The sequence below is a fragment of the Tachyglossus aculeatus genome, chromosome 11 (assembly GCF_015852505.1).
Source record: "Tachyglossus aculeatus isolate mTacAcu1 chromosome 11, mTacAcu1.pri, whole genome shotgun sequence".
Taxonomy (NCBI): Eukaryota; Metazoa; Chordata; class Mammalia; order Monotremata; family Tachyglossidae; genus Tachyglossus; species Tachyglossus aculeatus.
This window is the reverse complement of record NC_052076.1, coordinates 55,798,298-55,820,001: the sequence shown is the minus strand read 5'-3', so window position 1 is coordinate 55,820,001 and position 21,704 is coordinate 55,798,298. Positions and strand designations below refer to the sequence as shown.

At 49.1% G+C, this 21,704-nt stretch overlaps 1 protein-coding gene across 5 annotated transcripts in view; it reads right to left on the bottom strand.

The window, feature by feature from the left end:
- KIFC3 (kinesin family member C3) overlaps positions 1–21,704 on the bottom strand; it is a 101,041-nt gene that overhangs the window by 18,501 nt on the left and 60,836 nt on the right. For 3 of the 5 annotated variants that reach the window (XM_038754022.1, XM_038754019.1, XM_038754023.1), the window contains 5 exons: positions 18,996–19,138; positions 13,876–14,017; positions 9,544–9,740; positions 376–441; positions 58–198 (listed from right to left, as the gene is read on the bottom strand). In XM_038754022.1, the coding sequence (XP_038609950.1) occupies positions 58–198; positions 376–441; positions 9,544–9,740; positions 13,876–14,017; positions 18,996–19,138 (689 nt within the window). The remainder of the gene's footprint in view (positions 1–57; positions 199–375; positions 442–9,543; positions 9,741–13,875; positions 14,018–18,995; positions 19,139–21,704) is intronic. The other 2 variants (XM_038754021.1, XM_038754020.1) reach the window with 2 other exon arrangements.

The window sequence follows — 21,704 nt, the reverse complement described above, 5'->3', positions numbered from 1 at the left end:
ACCCGGAGCGTAGGCCAGTCGGGTGTCCAGCCTGCTCTCCGCGCCCCATCCCTTTACCTTGCTGTGCTCACAGTCGGGGCAGGCCGAAGGCTTCGGCCTCAGCTCCTGCCCCTCAGCCTCACACACTCTCATTTCCTGTTTCAGACGTTCGTTTTCCACCAGGAGCAGATCCCGATGCTTTTCCAAGTCAGTGCCACCCTAACAAGGAAGGAGAAATGGAGCGTGAGTCGGAGGAGACACAGAGAAGGGTGTGGGTGGCCCAGGCTGAGAAGAGCCCTCCCTCTCGCCTCCGCCCCTCTCTCTTCTCCAGGGCGAATACCTGCAGAGTGCCTCGTAAGCGCGGGCCCTACGAAAGAGGCGGAAAGTCGGACTCACCAGCTCTGATCGGAGTCTATTTATCTCCTGGGTTTGGCCAGCGAGTTTCCCCTTGAGGTTTTCCACCTGTTGACGCAGACAAGTGGATGGTGAGTCAATTGGACCGTTTCCAACTTGCCCAGGGATCCCCTGGCCCTCAATGACTTGGTCCAGACTTTCTTTCCTCATGCAGGGGTCGCCCAGAAGACTCCTCAAGGTCCCTCCAGCCCAAGGATTTGACAGATCCACTTAATCTCGGTCTCGCTCAGTTACAACCAGGCCCTGGTCGGAACCATGCGAGGAAAAAATCAAAAATCGTTTCTGAGTCCCTTAGACACTCACTGATTTATCTGACCCTTCCTCCCACTTACTCATAACGTCCAGGTCAGGGAGAGAAGTCCCCGGGACAAAGTGGGGTAGAGGTCTGTTAAAAAAAACATACTACAGGGAAAAACCAACCTGTTCCTTCGATACACTCCCCTCTCATGGCCTGCAGCTTTCTAGATGAGAACTTGGTGGAGATTGGTGGGTCTAAGAGAAGCAGTGTAGCCTAGTGGAAAGAGCAAGGACCTGGGAGACAGAGGATGTGGATTCTAATCTCAACTCTGCCACGTGTCTGCTGTGTGACCTTAGGCAAGTCACTCCACTTCTCTGTGCCTAATTACCTCATCTGTAAAATGGGGATCAAGACTGTGCGCCTCATGTGGCACAGGGACTTTATCCAACCTAATTACCTTGTATCTACCCCAGCAACTAGAAAAGTACTTGGCACGTAGTAAGTGCTTAACAAATGCCACAATTACTATTTCTCAGGAGAGAACTGTGCACAACTGCTTTGCTGACTCTATACCTCTACTACATCCAACAGCATCCATCCTACCAAGAAAGCCAATGCTGGAGGAGGATCAGGAATCAAAGAACAGCGATGGAAAAGTACTCACAGGGTGTTGTAGTCTATTGCCTGATTTAATTTTCCAGGAGAAAAGCCCGGCCTCCCACCCACTTTGCCCCAACTCCGTTGAAGCAGGGCCTCCCTAGAAATCCACACACGTTCAGTTTATCACCGATGATTCCCCCCACCCCAAAAGAGGCACTTTCCCAAATATTTACTAAATTTTCCAAAAACTCAGCCTCCCTTACACTCCTTGTAGGTCTGGCACGACCTCCCGCCTGGAATCACAAATGAAGCCCTTGAAACAGTAGTGCCGTCAAACATTAAGTCATTTCCACATCCATCTCTCACTCGCGCTGCCTGAGAAGAGTTACCTGTTGATCAACTCAGATTAAAGAGACCTGAACGCAATTATTTAGCAGTTAAGCCCTGTTGTTTTCAGTGGTGATCAGCCCCTACCCTCGGGGCTCACAATCTAAGTCAGACAGACGGTTCAAGTCAGGCAGAAAATACACAAGATGGAAAGGTGGAAAAAAACAAAACCTCAGACACATCAGTTTTCATAGAGTCTTTAAAAACCAGCAGCCTGGCTGAGGGGAAAGAGCACGAGCTTGGGAGTCAGAGGACCTGGGATCTAATTCCACCTCCCCCACTTACCTGCCGTGTGACCTTGGGCAAATCACTTTACTCCTCCTCAGTTTCCTCAACTATAAAATGACTCTTTAATACCTGTTGTCCCTCCTACTTAGACTGTGAGCCCCAAGTGGGACAGGGACTGTGTACAACCTCATTAATCTGTACCTACCCCAGTACTTAGTGCTTGACACAAAGCAAGGGCTTAACAAATACCACCATTATTATTATTTAATTTAGTGGGAATTCATCCAGATAGGTCTGTGTTTGAAGGGCCTTTGGGGAAAAGTGAAGAAGGTAGGGGTCCCCTTGTGAAAGGACAGTGTTCTCAGAAAAAGAAAATGGGGGAAGAGGAGAAAGAAGCCTAGTGGGAGATGGAAGCAAATGGAGCCCAAGAGAGAGAATACTACTACTAGTAATAATAATAATAATTGTGGTATTTGTTAAGCACTTACTATGTGCCAAGCAGTGGGGTAGAAACAAGATCATCAGTTCCGTCATGGGGCTCTCAGTCTAAGTAGGAGGGAGAACAGAAATACTGAATCCCCATTTTGCAAATGAGGTAACTGAGGCACAGAGAAGTTAGAGATGAAGAAGAGTTGAGAGTAGGAAATTAAGGTCGAAAGAGAAAGCAGAAAGTGTGAACTGGACACTGAAAGGAAGGGATATAACTAGGAACACTGTAAGAAGGGAAGATGTCTTGGTGGCAACTTTCTAAACTGGAGAGGGGTGAGCTAAACAACAGGAAGGATTGAGGGAAGGACACACAAACTGAAGTGGAAATGTGTGACTGTCAAGTCATAGAGTCGACAGCATTTTCTGAGCACTCGAGTGAACACTGTGTTATAATGGAGGTTACAATGGAGTCCCAGTAGAAGGAGAAGACAAAGTCCCTGCCTTGAGGAGCTTGCCACCTGAAGGCTACAGGAACAAACACACACACACACACACCACAAAAAAATCTTCCCTAAGCCTAAACCTCAAACTTGAAATAGCTTTAACACCAATCAGTCAATCCATGCTACTTATTGAGCACTTACTATGGGCAGAGGATTGCACTAAGAGCTTGGGAGAGTACAAAACAACAGAATTCACAGACACGTTTCCTGCCCTTAATGAGTTTACAGTCTAGAGCGAGTTTATAGTCTAGAGTCAATGCCAAAAGTATTCCCCTTCTATGTCTATTCACAAAAAGTACAGCTAGAGTACACGGCTGAGAACTGGAATTCTTCATCAATAAGAGGTGAGTTAGCTACTAATTGGTACTCATTAAAGCACAGGTGTCATCCTTCTTTCCTAATCTTGGCCAACAATCTCTCAGATCTACTCCTCTCTATCAGGAAAGACTATAACAAGAGGAAAAACAACTGATTCATTTAGCCTGGAGATTCCTTCATCCAAAAGTGAAAAAAAGGAAAGCTAGATTCAGCCCCCACAAACAGCTTCACCTTCCCAACAGAATCAAACTCAGTAGGAAAAACCACCAACTGTCCTCCTGAGGCCTGGTGTTTTGCAGGTGTCTAGTCACGGGGTGCGGTCCGTTTTGCTTTTTATCATCTAATATATCAACTCATTAAGCTCCTGGATCTTTCAGTGGCCTATATTCTAATTAGCTGTTTTCCCTTCTCCATGAATACGATTGATTGATTGAAGCAGGGCTTTCCCCATCGCTGGGACTGAGTCCTCAGTCTCATTATCTTGTCTCCATTGCAGTGCTTACAAAACTACCACATTTATTATCAAATCCCTTTTAAACTAGGTTGGTGGGGTGGAGACCAAGGAAGCCAGGGACAAATAATGCTCAGGGGTGAGGAGAGGCCCAACTTCCAGGCAGTTGTGAGAAGGTGGACAGGAAAGCCGGGGGGGAAGAGGGGCAAAACTGATCCAATGTTGTTGTGTTGTACTCTCCCAAGTGCTTAGGACATTGCCCTGCACACAGTAAGTGCTCAATAAATACATCTGACTGATTGATTGGTGTTGGGATAAATGCAAGGAGCACAGGAAATAAGGACTTTGACTGGTGACTTTGGTTTGGACCAGGCTGACCCAACATAAAGGGACTGGAATTCAGGGCCATAATAACTGAGGCAGTTTACCCTTTTACCCCGGGGGGTTCAGGAGGGTTAGGCAGGGAGATAGCACGGCCTTCTATCAAGGCTGTGTATGCTGGCTCCTGGTGCCGGGGAGTGAGGGAGTCCAGAAAGTACAAAGTCTCTTGGTTAAGTTGAAAGGGCAAAGGGCGAAAGGGATTTCTTGCAGTGAGTGCACGATAGGATCTCTGTTCAGGAAGAGAAGACGGTGATGGCCCTTTCTCTTCAGCTTACCAGTGCTGCGGGGCACCGGAACCTGATGGGTGATGGTGACTTTGCTTAGATACAATAATAATTATAATAATAATGGTGTTTGTTAAGTGGTTACTATGTTCCAGGCACTGTACTTCAAGCTGGGGTAGATACAAACTAATCGGGTTGTACACAATCCCTGCCCCACATAAGGCTCACGATCTTAACCTCCGTTTTACAGATGAGGCAACCAAGGCCCAGAGGAGTGACTTGCCCAAGGTCCCATAGCAGACAAGTGGAGTCAGCATTAGAACCCAGGTCCTTCCGATTCCCAGGCCCATTCTCTATCCACTAGGCCATGCTGCTTCTAAGAAGTATTGTCAAAAGAGAAACGTGAGTGTCTTAGGCCAGTTTCCTGGGCCAGACGGTAGTGGAACTGAGAAAGTCTGGCCCCTGTTTTTATTTGATTCTTACAAGTAGAGGAGTTAGTTGAAGATCCAGGAGGCAACTTAAGGATTCTCAGAGGAGAAAGAAGAGAAAGCAGATCTTAGCTGGCTTGGGGAATTAGTGGAAAAGCTCTGCAGGAAGGAGTAAAAAAGGCAAAGGATTCCAAGGGAGTTGGGACATTCTTTAAAAAAACAAAAAAAAAAAACAAAACAAAAAGAACCCAAACCCAAAGGGCCTGGAAGCCAACCAACATTATGTTTGTATTTTTAAAAGAGAAAAAAGGCTGACTCTAGAAAGTGTACGCCCATACGCTAAACTTCTTTTTCCTGGAAGGATTCAAGAAAAAGTCACCGCATGATGAATGTGCAAACTTTGAAGAGAACAGGGCACCTAAATTCCATTTATACGGCCAAGTCACAAGCTTGGAAAATCTAGGAAGAGCAACAATCCTAATTTGAGTCAGAGTAGCCAATCTAGTGAGCTAAGCCACACAGCTCGCAGAGCGGAATACATACAGTGGAAAAAATAACTGGTGTCCGTTAAGCACTTATTAGGTGCCAAGCACTGTACTAAGCACTGGGGTCTCAGTCCCACATGGGACTCACAGACTAAGAAGGAAGGTGAGCAGATACTGGGTCCCCATTTTACAGATGAGGAAACTGAGGCACAGAGAAGGTAAATGACTTGCTTAAGGTCCCACAGCAGGAAAGTGGTGGGGCCAGGATTAGGACCCTGGTGGTCTGCCTGACGCCCAGGCCTGGGCTCTTTCCACTATGCCACACCGCTTCCCCCGCAGGACTGGTCCTTCCATTAATCCTCCTTTGACTTTGAGCAGTAGTTAAGTAGAGCTCGGTTGGTGTCCGGGTCTGAGCGTCCCACAACCCAAAAAGGGACAAGGAAATCACAAGGGAGGGGCCAGAGGAGAACCGCCAAGATAATGAAAAGTTTGGAGAAGAAGATCAAGGAAGGTTCAAGAAACTGGGACGTGGCCAGGAACCAGAAGAGCTCCTACAGAAAATGGCCCCCACAGCCATTAAGGGCTGAGCAAGAGGAAACACAACAAAATGTCGGCATGAGGAATCTGGGCTGGGTAAAGGGGGGAGAAAGCTCATCTGTCTGGAAAGATTTAGGTGTGGCCTCACCTGAGGGCAAGGGGATGGAACCAGTTGAATGCTTAACGTCCCTTCCCACCAGGAGATTCTCCGATTCTGCCTTGCAACTCTCCCTGAAACACCTACAAAAGAACCATCCTCCACCACTAAATCACAACGCCATAGCAGCCATCTCCTTTGGGCAGGAAACAGGGCTCCGGTTTCATATAATCTTACAAATGAAACGGTACCTTTGTTCTCCAGGACTCCCTCTCCCCTCTAGGAGATGGAGTTTATTGCTCCCAGTTCTACCGATTCTACTCTCATTCCTTGCTCCCTTCATCTTTAAGATGAAAGGTACTCTAAGCAGTTGGTGAATAGCTACAAATTCAACCCCACAACACCCCAATGAAGCAAGTATTTTAACTATTGATTCATTCAAATGTATTTATTGAGTGCTTACTGTGTGCAGAGCACTGTACTAAGTTCTTGGGAAGAACTGAGCCCCCTCCTTCCTCTCCCCCTCCTCCTCCTCTCCATCCCCCCCCGCCTTACCTCCTTCCCTTCCCCACAGCACCTGTATATATGTATATATGTTTGCACATATTTATTACTCTATTTATTTATTTTACTTATACATATTTATTCTACTTATTTTATTTTGTTAATATGTTTTGTTTTGTTCTCTGTCTCCCCCTTCTAGACTGTGAGCCCACGGTTGGGTAGGGACCGTCTCTATATGTTGCCACCTTGTACTTCCCAAGCGCTTAGTACAGTGCTCTGCACACAGTAAGCGCTCAATAAATACGATTGGATGAATGACTGCAAGTTCCTTGTGGGCAGGGATCAGGTCTTCCATCTCCGTTCTACTGTACTTTCCCAAGCACCCAGGACAGTGCTCCGCTTGTAGTAGGCGCTCAATCAGTAAATCGATGGTTTTTATGGAGCGCTTACTATGTGCGGAGCACTGTACTAAGTTTTTGGGAGAGTACGACAGAGTTAGCAGACATGGTCTCTGCCCGTAATGAGCTTCCAGTCTAGAGGACTGAGATAATAATGGTTCTTATTAAGCGCTTACTATGTGCTCGGTTCAGTAAATACGATTGATTGACTGATGTACAAGGAGCCTAGGGGAAGAGAGGAAGTGGGACTGTACGAAGCAGCTAATGAGAGACTTGGCATAAACAAGGAATCCTAACTCATTTGTCCTTCACAGAGCTCGCTGCAAAAGCAGAGGCAAAAAGAAAATGACTTCAATTTTCCAGATACAATATACTTTTTTTGCCCTGAGAGGACAAACTGACAAAATGAAGGTGCCCATCATACCCCGTTTGGGTGGACCAGCATCTTGGAATATCTTTTCCACGGTTTCCAGCCCGCTGCCTCTCGGTTGCAGACCACCTGGTCCCTATCTCTCTGCTCCGCTTTCATCCACAGCTTAGCGGAAAGAGCCCAGGCTTGGGAGTCAGAGGCCGTGGGTTCTAATCCCGCCTCCGCCACTTGTCAGATATGTGACTTTGGGCAAGTCACTTAACTTCTCTGGGCCTCATCATCATCATCATCATCAATCGTATTTATTGAGCGCTTACTATGTGCAGGGCACTGTACTAAGCGCTTGGGAAGTACAAATTGGCAACATATAGGGACAGTCCCTACCCAACAGTAGGCTCACAGTCTAAATGGGGGAAAACAGTTACCTCATCTGTAGAATGGGGATTAAGACTGTGAGCCCAATGTGGGACAATCTGATGACCTCATATCTACCCCACTGCTTAGAACAGTGCTTGGCACATAGTAAGCGCCTAACAAATACCATCATTGTTATTATTATTGTGATCCAAGCCTCCTCCTGGGCTCCACTGCTCCCAGCTTCTGTTTGGGTTTCCTGGTGGCCTCTGCCTCCGCTGTCTCCCAGCCTCACTTATTATCATCATCATTATTATATTTAAGTGCTTATTAAGTGCAGAGAAGCAGCGTAGCTTAGTGGAAACAGCACAAGCTTGGGAGTCAGAGGATGTGGGTTCTAATCCCGGCTCTGCCACTTGTCTGCTGTGTGACCTTGGGCAAGCCACTTAACTTCCCTGGGACTCAGTTACCTCATCTGGAAAATGGGGATTAAGACTGTGAGCCTCACATGGAACAACCTGATTACCTTGTATTTACCCCAGTGCTTAGAACAGTGCTTGGCACATAGTAAGCATTTAACAAATACAATAATTATTATTATCTGTCAAGCACTTTGCTAAGTGTGGTCTCAGTGGAAAAAGCACGGGCTTTGGAGTCAGAAGTCATGGGTTCAAATCCTGGCTCCGCCACTTGTCAGCTGTGTGACTTTGGGCAAGTCACTTCACTTCTCTGGGCCTCAGTTGCCTCACCTGTAAAATTGGGATGAAGACTGTGAGCCCCATGTAGGACAACCTGATCACCTTGTAGCCCCCCAGCGCTTAGAACAGTGCTTTGCACATAATAAGTGCTTAATAAATGCCATTATTATTATTATTATTATAGACACAAATTAATCAGGTCAGACCCAGTCCCAATCCCACATGGGGCTCACAGTCTAAGTAGGAGGTATAACAGGTATTGAATCCCCATTTTACAGTTGAGGAAGCTGAGGTACAGAGAATCAATCAATCAATCGTATTTATTGAGCGCTTACTGTGTGCAGAGCACTGTACTAAGCGCTTAGCACTGTAAGCAAAGTGACTTGTCCAAGGTCACCCAGCAGGCAGGTGGCATAGCTGAGAATAGAGCCCAATTACTCTCAGGCCCATGGTCTTTCCACAAGCCCACGCTGCTCTTCACTTGTGCTAGGTCCCACCGTCTGTTCCCCATCCGGCCTTCTGCCTATCCCCAACCGATTGATCAATTGATAGTATTTGAGTGCTTATTGTGTTCAGAACACTGTGCTAAGTACTTGAGACAGTACAATAGAACACCGCACACTAGCCTGAAGACTGCAAGCTCATTACGGGCAGGGAACTTGTCTGCCGGTTTTGTGGTACTGTACTCTCCCGAGCACTTAGTACAGTGCTCTACACATAATAAGCACTCAGTTAGTACCATTGATTGACTGGTTGATTGAATATTACAGAATTAGTAGATATGTTCCCTGTCCGGGGCCCTGCTTCTTCAGCCGGGGCCTGATCTGAATGTACCCGTATCTGCCCCAGCGCTTACTACAGTGCTGGGCACAGAGTACTATAGTAATAATAATGATGGTATTTGTTAAGCGCCAGGCTACGTTCCAGGCACTGTTCTAAGTACTGGGGTAGATACAAGATAATAGGGTTGGACACAGTCCCCGTCTCATATAGGGCTCGCAGTTTTAGCCCCCATTTTATGGATGAGGGAACCGAGGCATGGAGAAGTTTAAGTGACTTGGCCAAGGTCACGTAGCAGATACGTGGTGGAGCTGGGGTTAGAATCCATGACCTCCTGACGCCCAGGCCAGTGCTCTAGCCCCGCTCTAATTCTCCCAGGACCCCTTCCATCTGCCTGGCTCAAGGGTCCACCCTCCTTCCCTCCGGACTTCTCAGTTGCAGGGATGCAGTGCCCATGGTGACCAGGAAAATATGAAAATATGACACATCCGGGAAAGTCTGGGCCCATATTACATTTGGAAGCTTGCTCTATCTAGAGAACTATGACATTCTGGTAGATCTCAGCTCAGACCTGGCTTTTTCTGACATCTCTCTTGTGATGGGTGAAGGGAAGAGTTATCAAAAAGGGGACAAGAGTTAGATACTTAAAATCAGAAGGCGGCGAGGTGTTAAAAACTTAAAGGTTGATGGGGTGTGTCCCCCCGAACGCCCTGCATCTCCTCTCCCCGAGGAGCCGGTACCTGCTCTTGCAGCTGGGCAGACACGGCCTGCTGGTCACTCTCCCTCAGGGCAAGTTTCTCCTGCAGAGCCAGCAGCTCTTCCTGCAGCTGGGCTTTCTCCTCTTGCAGCTGGGACATGGACTCCACCATCTTTTGGATCACGGGTAACTGACGGGCTCCTGACAGACTCGAACACTTCCCGCCCAAGAGCCTTCCTCCTGCAACAAAGAGCACGTCAGGCCCGGACTGAGACCTGGTGGGAGGTGGTCTGGGAGATGCGGGGAGGGGGCTAGATGTGACCCGGGGCTCTGAGCAGCAGCGGGGATGGGGCCTCCGTGAGGACTGAGAGCTGCCCAAAGGAACAGAGGGGCCAATTCATTTCTCTGTCAATGGAGGTGGTAGTCTTGACCTCCCAGGGAGGAAGAGTGCCTTGCTCTCTTAGGCCTGGCTGGTTCTTTCCATCTGACTGCTCGGCTGTCAGAGTTCTGGTCCAGCTGGGTTGGTTTCCCCCAGCCTGGAGAAAAGCCATTTCTACTCGCTAAAGGCGATGGCACGGTGGCTTTCTGGGAAGCTGGTCGGGGCCTGGCTACAAGGAAAAAAAAAAATCAAACTAATTTTATGAATGAACCCCAAACGGTGCCTTCGCTGAGATGGGGACAAATGGTTCCGAGACCCGGAGAGACTCTTTCGGGGCGGTAACGGCTTTAAGAAGCTAACCCACCCCAGGAACAGCTGGCTAATGTTGCTCACCCACGCGTTGCTCACTGTGGGGAGCTGTGTGTGTGTGTCAATAGTCGGTCAATCATATTTACTGAGCACTTACTGTGTGCAGAGCACTGTACTAAGCATGCAGGAGAGTACAATGCACCAATATAACAGCCGTGTGTGTGTGTGCATGTGCCAGGGCGAGAGAAGAGAGACATAAGGATGACAGACTGAGGCAAAAAGGGCAGATAGAGCCCATCTGGCATTACCCAGCCACACCCGTGGAACCAGCGACCAGACCTCCAGCTGTTGGAATGCACCCGGCGACCATACAGGCACGTCAAGTCTATAAATACCACGTTGGCCCCGTGCCTCGCCGAGGGCTCCCCCTCCCACTGCCGTCTGCCTCCTGTCACCCCACAGGGGCCGGAGAGTGATAGAGAGAGGCCCAGGCCCCCAGAAGCCAGGCCTAGAATACGTGTTAGAGAAGCAGCGTGGCTCAGTGGAAAAAGCCCGGGCTTTGGAGTCAGAGGTCATGGTCACTTCACTTCTCTGGGCCTCAGTTCCCTCATCTGGAAAATGGGGATGAAGACTGCGAGCCCCCCGTGGGACAACCTGATCACCTTGTAACCTCCCCAGCGCTTCAAACAGTGCTTTGCACATAGCAAGCGCTTAATAAATGCCATCATTATTATCATTATGTTTGTTTTAAACAGGTCCGGCTTCCTTCGGGGCCCTCCTGACGGGGACCAAACCAAACCCTCTACGGTGCCGTCGGCCAGGTAAAAGAGGGTCAGCTGAGTGAGGCAGAAGCAGGGAGGCTGGAATGTGATCTGTTGGTGGATTTCCCTCTCCGATAGAGCAGCGCTGGAGACGGCTGGGATCCCGGCCAGAGGCCGAGGCGGCAATCATGTTAGTAGTGGTAACAGTATTCCTTAAGCGTGTTCTGTGTGCAGGGCACTGTGTTAAGTGCTAGGAGAGAATACGCAGGTGTGTGTACAAAGTGTTGAGGGGCAAAGTCTTCTAGCTCAAAGGAGCCCCTCCTCTCTCTGGCCTCGCTTTCCCACTCGCACGTGTTTCGAGCTCTGGAGGCAGTGAGCTAGGGCAAACCCTCCCTGAGGCTGAAGAAGTAAGTCATCATCCTCTCTAGCAATTCCGGGGGCAGAATTACAGCTTCTCTCTGCAGGCCCCTGCCGAAAATTCAAAGTCCTTCCTGATCTCCATCAGGACGATGGGTGGGTGGTGGGTGAGCCAGTTAGGAAAGGGAGGCCAGGGAGGGAGTAATCCCTGCCCCCACCCCTCCCCTCCTTTAAAGAGATGAGGGAAAATCCCAGAAATGAAAGCTAGAATGCTCTTTCCTTGACAGCATTTCCTCAACCCAGGGGCAGCAGGCTGGGTTTAAAGGAGCAGTCCGGGCAGGTGGAAGGAAGGAAGGAAGGAAGGAAGGAAGGAGAGGGTGGGGTGCAAAGCACAAGGCTGACACATTATCCGCTTTAATCCTCTGTCGGGGATTTCAGATCTCTCCCAAGGACGTCTGAAGTCTTCTGGCTTCAGATCTGGGCAAGAACAACAAGCTCACTTCCATCAGAGACAGACAGATGATTCGACCCTTTGAACATGTCTCCCTTTGGTCCACGCTCTACCAGCTGTGGTGGCTTTGGGAGGACAGGTCTCCCAGCACCATGACGTGGCCACCTCCCTCCCTTGGGGGGTGGATTTCCAGGACACTGGACAAGCTGGGCGTCCCAGCTGCCCCTTGACTTTCAGGAAGATTTTTCCCTCTGCTCAGAACCAGTGTGGAACGGGGAACGTTAAGGATCTAACCAGGAGGCTTAGACCAGGTATACACACACAAAGGGTGTCCATTTCAACAAGCCCATGACTGGGGCAGATCACACACAAGAGACACGTGTGGGGGGGCCCTGACGCACAAACGTTGCACAAGGTGTCGAAACAACTGAATGATACACAAAGGGCTGGCAAACTCTTCCTTAGTCATGAACTATTTATATTTCCGTCGCTCTGGCCCTCTGACCTCCCTATGCTACATCAGGCTAGTTGGGAGACTTTGAAGTGGTTAGGAATCTAGGAAGAGCACTGACAAACTGGCCAGCTGAGGCAGCAGCCGTAGCCACCACGACAGGGAAGCAGGCTCTTTGGGGAAGAGCAGCTGGGAATTTGAGACATGAGGAAGACAGTGAAAACCGGAGAGAAGCAAAAGAGAAAACGCGAGGGACATAACCCAGTTTGGCCAATTTGTTTGTTCATCTGGTCATTTCTGTTGCTTTAAAAGAACAGTCCTCACTGGGGTCAAGACGAGCAAGGTCTCTGAGGTCCTGGAGACCCTGGGCCCATTGAGACTGTCAATCCCAATAATTCCAGTTGATAGTCATCCATCTTTAAGGCTTATTCTCTCTCCCTTTCAACCTGGATTTCTCCTCCCTGCTTTCTCCCACTTCCTGACTTGGGTATTTTTCTACCTGGGTTACAGTCTTCCCTCACTTGCAGTTCTCATAGCAGAAAATCCTGCATCAGAAATATGAGAAAGAGAGTTGGGGGCTGATGGGGAGGTGGTGGGGGGGGGGGGGGGGAGAGGGAGAGAGAGGGGGAGAGGGAAAGAGAGGAGACAGACATCACAGTGGATTTTAAGCACTCCAGAGCAGGGAGTGGCTCACTCACCAGGTCTGGGCAAGTTCAGACATACAATTAACCTTTGACGGAAGGAGAAAGAAAACAATAGAAAACCCAACTTTCCCTATGCCCATTTTTTGCTCAGACTCCTGTCCTGGGGCTGTGGGATGGGGGAGAATGTTCTTTCACCTTTTCCTCTGCTGGAAACCCCTGCTTCTCACTGATTCCCACCCCCATCCTCCAGGAAGGTAACCATCAACATCCTGGACAGGTTGTCATTCTTGGGATGGGGTTAATGGGGCAAGGGGCACGGCTGCAACATCTGACAACTGAATCTGTGAAGCCTTCGCCTCTCAAAGTAACCGGCCAGCTCTGTAGTCCTTTCCGGGATGGGCCTGAACTAGGAATTCCTCCTTCGCCGTCTCCATGGCCATTGGACAGCAGAGCCTTTGACTGTCCCATGCTGCTGGAGACTTGTAAAAAAAAATCCCAGTCACAGGAGGCGAGAAAAGTACAACTTCGATAGGCAGAAATGCTTTTCTAGAGGAACTGACCCAAAGCCAGGGAAAAGGCCCAGCAGTGCTCCCAGAGTGTTCTGAGACTCAAGTCTGTTCGTTCATTTAATCGTATTTATTGAGCGCTTACTGTGTGCAGTGTCTGTTATCGCTGGCTCCACTCGCCCCATAGAAGGTGGCAGGTTAGGCCACACGTTCTAGTGCCACATAAAGAACAAAATCATTCTGCTTTGATAGAGGGATTAATGAGATTTCCCAGCAGGCCAGCAAGAATTTGGGGGCGTGAAGGCATAACTGCTTGCGAAGCCTCAGATCCCAATTGGATCTGAAGCCTCATCATCCCAGTTGGAGGGAAGTTCATCTCCGGGCATGGACTCTCCCTACTCTAAGCCACGCCACCTCTTTGCGATCGCTCCCCGAGTCCTATTCCGGTAACTAAAAGTGATTTTTCGAACCTAAACCAGAAAAAGCCATTGAGCCCCACCCCACTTCCACTCTTTACCTGTTTTCTCAACACTCATGATGGCAGATTCCTGTCTCTGGGCCTCTCTGTCCCGTTTGGGGGTCAGGATTGGCCTCTTCTGGTGCTTCTCCTCCTTCTTCACCTGACTGTTGCACTCGTACACCTTGTCCTGGAGTGCCTGCTGCCAAGACACAACCATAATCCTTTAGAGGACATTGCGATTCTGGAGACACAGATGGCTTGGCTTCCCATCCCTAATGCTGGCTGTGGGAAGCACTGAGGAGTCCCACTCTATCCCCTTTCCAGAACTTCTAAACGCCCTCTGGCTCACTGATGGCGTTTGTTAAGCGTTCACAACGCGTCAGACACAGCACTAAGCACTGGGATAGATACAAGCTTATCAGGTTGGACACAGTCCCTGTCTCATATGGGGCTCTCAGTCTTTATCCCCGCTTTTCAGATGAGGTAATTGAGGCACAGAGGAGTGAAGTGACTTGCCCAAGGTCTCTCAGCAGACAAGTAGCAGAGCCGGAATTAGAACCCAGGTCCTTCTGAGTCCCAGGTCTGCGTTCCATCCACTAGGCCATGCTGCTCCTCCCTACTGTTTCTCCAGTAGGTGCTCAATAGATATCACAGATTGACTGATTTCTTCATTCGGAGCCAATTTTGCTGCTGCTGTTCTGCCGTTTAGCTGTAGCACGCTCCTCTCCCATATCCCTTAGAGCCCACATCCAGCAGGGTAGTAAGGATGCAAACGGAGAGCAGTGGTCGCCTTGTTGACTAAACCACTGTCTGAGTGAACTCTTTGCCTAGTATGGGCTCAACCTCCCCATGCATCAAAATCCCGATTGGCAACCCTCAACATCTCTGAGTACAGATGGAAAAATTCCACTCTCGTCAATCCTTAGATTGCTCCACTAAGGCATTCATGCACTTAGTACAGTGCTCTGCACACAGTAAGCGCTCAATAAATACAATTGAATGAATGAATGAATTCATACTTATTAGATTTATTTTTTATTTATTAAGGCATTCGTTAAGCGCTTACTATGTGCTGTTCATTGTACTAAGCGCTGGGGTAGCTACAAATAAATCGGGTTGGATACAGTCCCTGTGGGGCTCACAGTCTCAATCCCCATTTTACAGATGAGGGAACTGAGGTCCAGAGAAGCAGGGTTACACAGCAGACAAGTGGGAGAGCCAGGATTAGAACCCATGACCTTCTGACTCCCAAGCCCACTCAATCAATCGTGTTGGCCCGTGAGCAGGGAATGTGTCTACCAACTCGACTGTACTGCGTTCTCCTACGCGCTTAGTACAGTGTGCTGCACACAGTAAGCGCTCGATAAATACAACTGAAGATGCTTTCAGTCTAAGCATTCCCCGTTCAGACATCCCCACCTGAAGATCAGGTCAAGCAGGTGAATGGAATAACAGCTGAACAGAATCACAGTATTTTATTTTGTTAGTATGTTTGGTTTTGTTCTCTGTCTCCCCCTTTTAGACTGTGAGCCCACTGTTGGGTAGGGACTGTCTCTATATGTTGCCAATTTGTACTTCCCAAGCGCTTAGTACAGTGCTCTGCACATAGTAAGCGCTCAATAAATACGATTGATGATGATGACAGTAAAAAGGCCATAGTTCAGCGTCACCCTCAAATCTCCTGATTCTTAGCAGTCATGGAAGGGACTGGGGAGGAGGCAGGGATGGCTAGAGAAGGAATGAGTAATGAAAGCAAACACGATACTCAATTACAGTGACAGACAGGCGCTGACCCATTCAACACCCACCAGGTGATTTCCTGTTCGCAAATAGGAAGGAAGTCGTGTGTGTCTGGGTGTGTGTGCACACGTGCGAGTGTGTCAGGCATAAAGAAAGAGAAGGAGGTGTTTTAATTCTCCTAAAACCAGGTCAGACTGCACAAGAATTCACAGCTAGTCCCTCCCACCACCCTTCATCTGAAGCATGGCTGATAGAGCCACGGGCTTGGGAGTCAGAAGGACCTGGTTCTAATCCCAGCTCCACCACTTGTCTGCTGTGTGACCCTGGGCAAGTCACTTCACTGGGCCTCAGTTACCTCATCTGTAAAATGGGGATTGAGACTGCGAGTCCCACATGGAACTCATGATTTGCATGTATCCACCCCAGTGCTTAGAACAGTGCCTGGCACATAGTATGCGCTTAACAAATACCATCATCGTTGTTATTATCATGTGAAGGGAGGATGGACAAAGGGGACATGGTACTGGTGTGGAAAAAAGACTGGCTGCAAATAGATTTAGCTCTATGACTCATTCAGCGGGAATAACAATTTTGACCCTCTTTTCTGCCCCGAAAGCCAAAACTTCCCCATTCCACTGCCACGTTAGAGGTTAAACTATAACTTGTATCTCAAGGGGATGGCCCACTTGGCTGAAAGGCAGAGGCAGGCTCTGGGGGATGGGGAGTTTCTTCGGACATATCTGCTGGGTAGCTGGTTTCACCTTTGAATTTCACATCCAGGAGAGAGTCCTGAGGACGCTCCCTCCATCCACCCTTCCCCAGCGGCCCCCTCCCACCCCCACCCCGGGCACGGAAGGGAAAGAAACTTCCTGCTCTAGTTACTAGGCCATACTCTAGTCAGCAGGCCACCACAGCTGGCTTGTGTCATTAGCAATAATGACACCATTTAGTCCTCGGGTCGGGTCCTGCCTTTCATCCAGGATCTCCAAGCGCTTTATAATCATCACAAAGCCTCCCCAGTGGCCGGGGAGGAATCCAATCATTCCAGGCTCATACTGTAATTGTAAACAGTGGGGCGCCCAGAAGTTAAATCACTCGCTTGTGGCTTCTCTGTAACCGAGAGTGGAAAATTGAAAAAAGATTTGCTGACTCTCAAGACTCAGCTCAGTCACAAGACAGCAATCCCTGTAATCAAAAAAAAAAAAAAAATCACAAAGGCAATGACCAGGGTCAGAGAGAGATGCTTACAAAATACCCTCTGGCCGGATCCCTTCCCGCTTTACAGCGATCCAAGGTCGCATCAAAAGGGCTTCTCCCGATGGCATCTTTAACTCTTTCTCCTTCACTGTAGACTGTAAGCTCCTTGTGGGCAGGGATCGTGTCTCTGTTGTACTGTACCTTCCCGAAGCACTTAGCGTGATGCCCTGCTGCACACAGTAAGCACTAGATAAATGCCACTGACGGATTAATTACAACTGTTTTTCCTCAGTCGCCACTTGCCCCCAAGGCCGTCGGCTTTATTTCCTGCTTGCCCAAGTTGAAAGAATGCAGAGCAGTATCTTGGAATAGAAGTGGAATCCACAGAAGACAAAAAAATCTGCTTTCAACCCAAGTCAGTCCGTCAGACAACCTTGCACAAGAAAAGGAAAGGTGCACCTGGAGTCCCTAATAGTCCTCTAATTCCAACACTCCTATCTTCTCCTCTCCTGCTCCACTCACGGTTTGCAGCTGGGGCGAGGAAACTAGAACTGAGTCACCCGTTTGCCCTGAGGGGCAACGGCTCAATCCCCCCAATCTCATAACTTCTCCATGCCTAGTTTTCCTCAACTGTAAAATAAGGATTCAAAGCCTGGTCTTCCTTCCTACTTCGACTGTGAGCCTCAATTACCTCATCTGAAAAATAGGGATAAAGACTGTGGGCCCCACATGGGACACGGTGGACTGTGTCCAACCTGATTAATCTGTTTCTACCCCAGCACTTTAAACAGTGTGTGATACACAGTAAACAGTTAATACCATAAAACAGAACAAACTTAGTAGCCAAGACACTTTCCCAGCGCTTAGGTCAGAGTTGGGCATATAGGAAGCGCTTGACGGGCCTGTCTTGGATTAGGGTAATCATCCAGCCCCTTTACAAAGCCTTCCACCACTTCTCTGAGCCCAGGGGGCATGGAGAAGTGTTTCATGCAAGGGGGAAAAGACCCGCAAGTGGGTTGTCTGAGAGGATCTGGGATGGCCATTCTGCTCTCCCAGAGCGCTTCCTGGGGCTGGAGAGATGGTAAACTGTTCCACCCTCTTCCACTGCACAGCTTCAGTAGGGAGAGATGGAGGCACCTTTGTCATCCCTGGTTAGATCTTCTGGAGATACCTTTAATCATGCCAATTGCTTCCCTTTACAGGCTCCAGGAGAGGAATTTTTTTTAATGGTATTTGTTAGGTGCTTACTATGTGCCAAACACTGGGGTAGATATAAGCTGATCAGGTTGGACACAGTCCACGTAGAACTCAGTCCTAATCCCCAGATGGGGTAACTGAGGCACAGAGAAGTTAGGTGACTTGCCTAAGGTCATTCAGCAGACGGGCGGCAGAGCCGGAATCAGAACTCAGGTCCTATGAGCCCCAGACTGTGCTCTTTCCATTAGGGCATGCTGCTTCCCAGCAGGCAGATCTATTTGGGCAGAAAGCTCTTTTTCTATTATTTTTTATGGTATTTGTTATGTGCATACTGTGTGCCACGCACTGTACTAAGTGCTGGGGTAGATACAAGAAAATCAGGTTGGACATAGTCCATGACCCACATGGGGCTCAGTCTTAAATGCCATTTTACAGAGGAGGAAACTGAGGCCCAGAGAAATTAAGTGACTTGCCCAAGGACATAACAGCAGACAGGTGGGAAAACTGGAATTAGAACCCAGGTCCTCTGACTCCCAATCCTGTGCTCTTTCTACTAGGCCATACTGCTCCCTACAAGCCACATTACTTCCCAGCATGGAATTTTGGCAGAAAACTCTGTCTCTTTTTTATTATTATTATTATTCATGGTATTTGTTAATTGCTTACTATGTGCCAGACACTGTATTCAGCGCTTGGCTAGATACAAGCTAATCAGGTTGGACAGGGTCCATGACCCAAATGGGGCTCACTGTCTTAATCCCCATCTTACAGATGAGGGAACTGAGGCACAGGGAAGTGAAGTGACTGCCCAGGCCAAACGGCAGACAGGTGATGGGGTCGCGATTAGAACCCGGGTCCTCTGACTCCCAAGCCTAAGTTCCTTCCACTAGGCCACGCCGCTCTTCTTCTCAGATAATCTCTTCCCTTGCAAATCCTCGGGGCCGAGGAGCTGGCCAGTTCAACCGGACTGAGGTCAAAACGGCTTTCTCCCTCAGGAGTGAGGCTGTTGCGTCTCTGCTCCAAAATGGCAGCGAAGTTCTTACCTGCACAGTTAGGTAGAGGCTGCGGGAGTTCCCAGGCCCGGACCAATCCACGCTCACGGCCTTGCGCTGAACGAGTGTGGGTCGGGGAGAGGTCTGCCCCGGAGAGTCCTCTTCGCTCACGGAGGTCTCCTTGCCGCGCCCTGCTGAAGGATGAAAATCAGGTTACAGAGAGAAACCGATGGCCTTGAGCCACTTGCCCACGCAGTAAAGGCCTGAAACTGCTTTGGCTCTTCAGTGAGACTCTTGATCCAATCTGTGAATGCTCTGATCCAATCTCCAGGCCAACCGCCCAGGCCATTACCTATCAACTAGATGAGGCTTCAGCTGAGGGCAATCAATGCCTTATCCCTCTTTTTTTTTTTTTTTTGGAATAGGGAGACATTTCTTCAGATTTCCAGGACTGGGGACACCCTCTGGGAAGTGAGTCCGGCCGGACTGGAGCACAGCACTCACTATCTCTTTTTCGAAAGCCACATTCACTCCTCCCAGAGAGCTGCAGCCAGAGCCCAGGCCTCCTTCCTCCTTCCCTTCCTTCCTTTTGGCTCCTAGAGGGCTGTAAGTGCAGCCAACTCTCAACCTTTCAATTTGTGGATTAACCCACAACTTTGCTTCGCCCTTTCTTTGGGCCGTTTTTCGGGGGCAGTTCTGGGAAAGGGTTTGGTGGGAGAAGAGATTAAAGTGAGAGGAGCTTTGGGTACTAATTATCCCCTTATTCCCTGTGCCCGGCAAGAAGGGACTATTAAGAATTGGCAAGGCTTCAAAATGACAGGCACTACTACTGCTTTCTAGGCAGGATTCTTCTGGCCACTCACAAAAACATGAACTTGGGGCGAGACGTAAACCTAAGATGTCTCCGAAAAGGGGTGATCTCCGGGAGCCGATGTGGCCCTTTGGACAGGACAAGAGCCTGGGAATCTAGGAGAGCTGGATTCTAATTCTGCCCACCTCCCATGTGTGTCTCGTTTAATTTCTCTTGGCCTCGGCTTCCTCATCTATAAAATGGGGATATGATCCCAGCTTTCCCTCCCTCTTAGACTGTGAACATCGTGTGGGACAAGGATTGGGTCTGATTGGATTAACGTGACTCTCCCCCAGTGCTTAGCACCACGTTGGCACAGAGTAAGGACTTAAATACCATTAACATTATTAACCCTGAAGCTACCGTCCCTCACTTGATTACCAGACTTTTTTTTTTTTGGCGGGTATTCGTTAAGCACTTACTGTGAGCCAGGCACTGTTCTAAGCACTGGGGTAGATATAAGATAATCAGGTTTGACACAGTTCATGTCCCACATAATAATAATAATAATGGCTTTTATTAAGCACTTACTACGTGCAAAGCACTGTTCTAAGCGCTGGGGCAGTTACAATAATAATAATAATGATGATGGCATTTATTAAGCGCTTACTATGTGCAAAGCACTGTTCTAAGCACTGGGGAGGTTACAAGGTGATCAGGTTGTCCCACAGGGGGCTCACAGTCTTAATCCCCATTTTACAGATGAGGTAACTGAGGCACAGAGAAGTTAAGTGACTTGCCCAAAGTCACACAGCTGGCAATTGGCAGAGCCGGGATTTGAACCCATGACCTCTGACTCCAAAGCCCGTGCTCTTTTCACTGAGCCACGCTGCTTCTCTATGGGGTTCACAGTCTTAATCGCCGTTTTACAGATGAGGGAACTGAGGCGCAGAGAAGTAAAGTGACTTGCTCGAGGTCACACAGCAGACAAGTGGCAGAGCCGGAATTAAAACCCAGATCCTTCTGACCCCCAGGCCCGTGCTCTATCCATTAGGCCACGCTGCTTTGAGCTGGGTGCCTTTCCCAAAGTTTTCCACACCTCAGTGTGGCTCGGCACTTAGAACAGCACTTGGCACATAGTAAGTGCTTAACAGATACCATAATTATAATAATAATAATAATAATGGCATTTATTAGGTGCTTATTATGTGCAAAGCACTGTTCTAAGCTGGGGAGGTTACACAGTGATCAGGTTGTCCCACGGGGGGCTCACAGTCTTCATCCCCATTTGACAGATGTGGGAACTGAGGCCCAGAGAAGTGAAGTGACCTGCCCAAAGTCACATAGCTGACAATTGGCGGAGCCGGGATTTGAACCCATGACCTCTGGCTCCAAAGCCCGGGCTCTTTCCACTGAGCCACGCTGCTTCTCCATCATCACCATCATCATCATCAATCGTATTTATTGAGCGCTTAGTATGTGCAGAGCACTGTACTAAGCGCTTGGGAAGTACAAATTGGCAACATATAGAGACAGTCCCTACCCAACAGTGGGCTCACAGTCTAAAAGGGGAAGACAGAGAACACCGGTGGGAGAGTGGAAGAGGGCGCAGCATGAACTCCGCCAATGGCCAACCGGCCAAGGCAATTCCAGCCTGACCTCATCCCCCTCCAACATTGGGGAACGGCTAAGAAGGAGGGCCAGCCCAGCTCAGGATTGTCGTCTGGGTCTGTGGTTCAGGCCTGCCCTGGTGGCCTGCCCTGGTGACCTGCACTCCCAGGGGCTGCTTCCATTCCTCCCTGCCCCTCAGAGAGTCTGCAGGTCAGGGGTCACGGCCTTGGCAGCCTCTCACATGAGCCTCCTCCCCCAGGCCCATTCCTGGCTGCCCCACCTTCCAATTCGGGTCAGAAATGACAATCTCCGATACCCAACCGCACTCTCCGCCCTCTGCTTGCGATCCCTCGGTGACC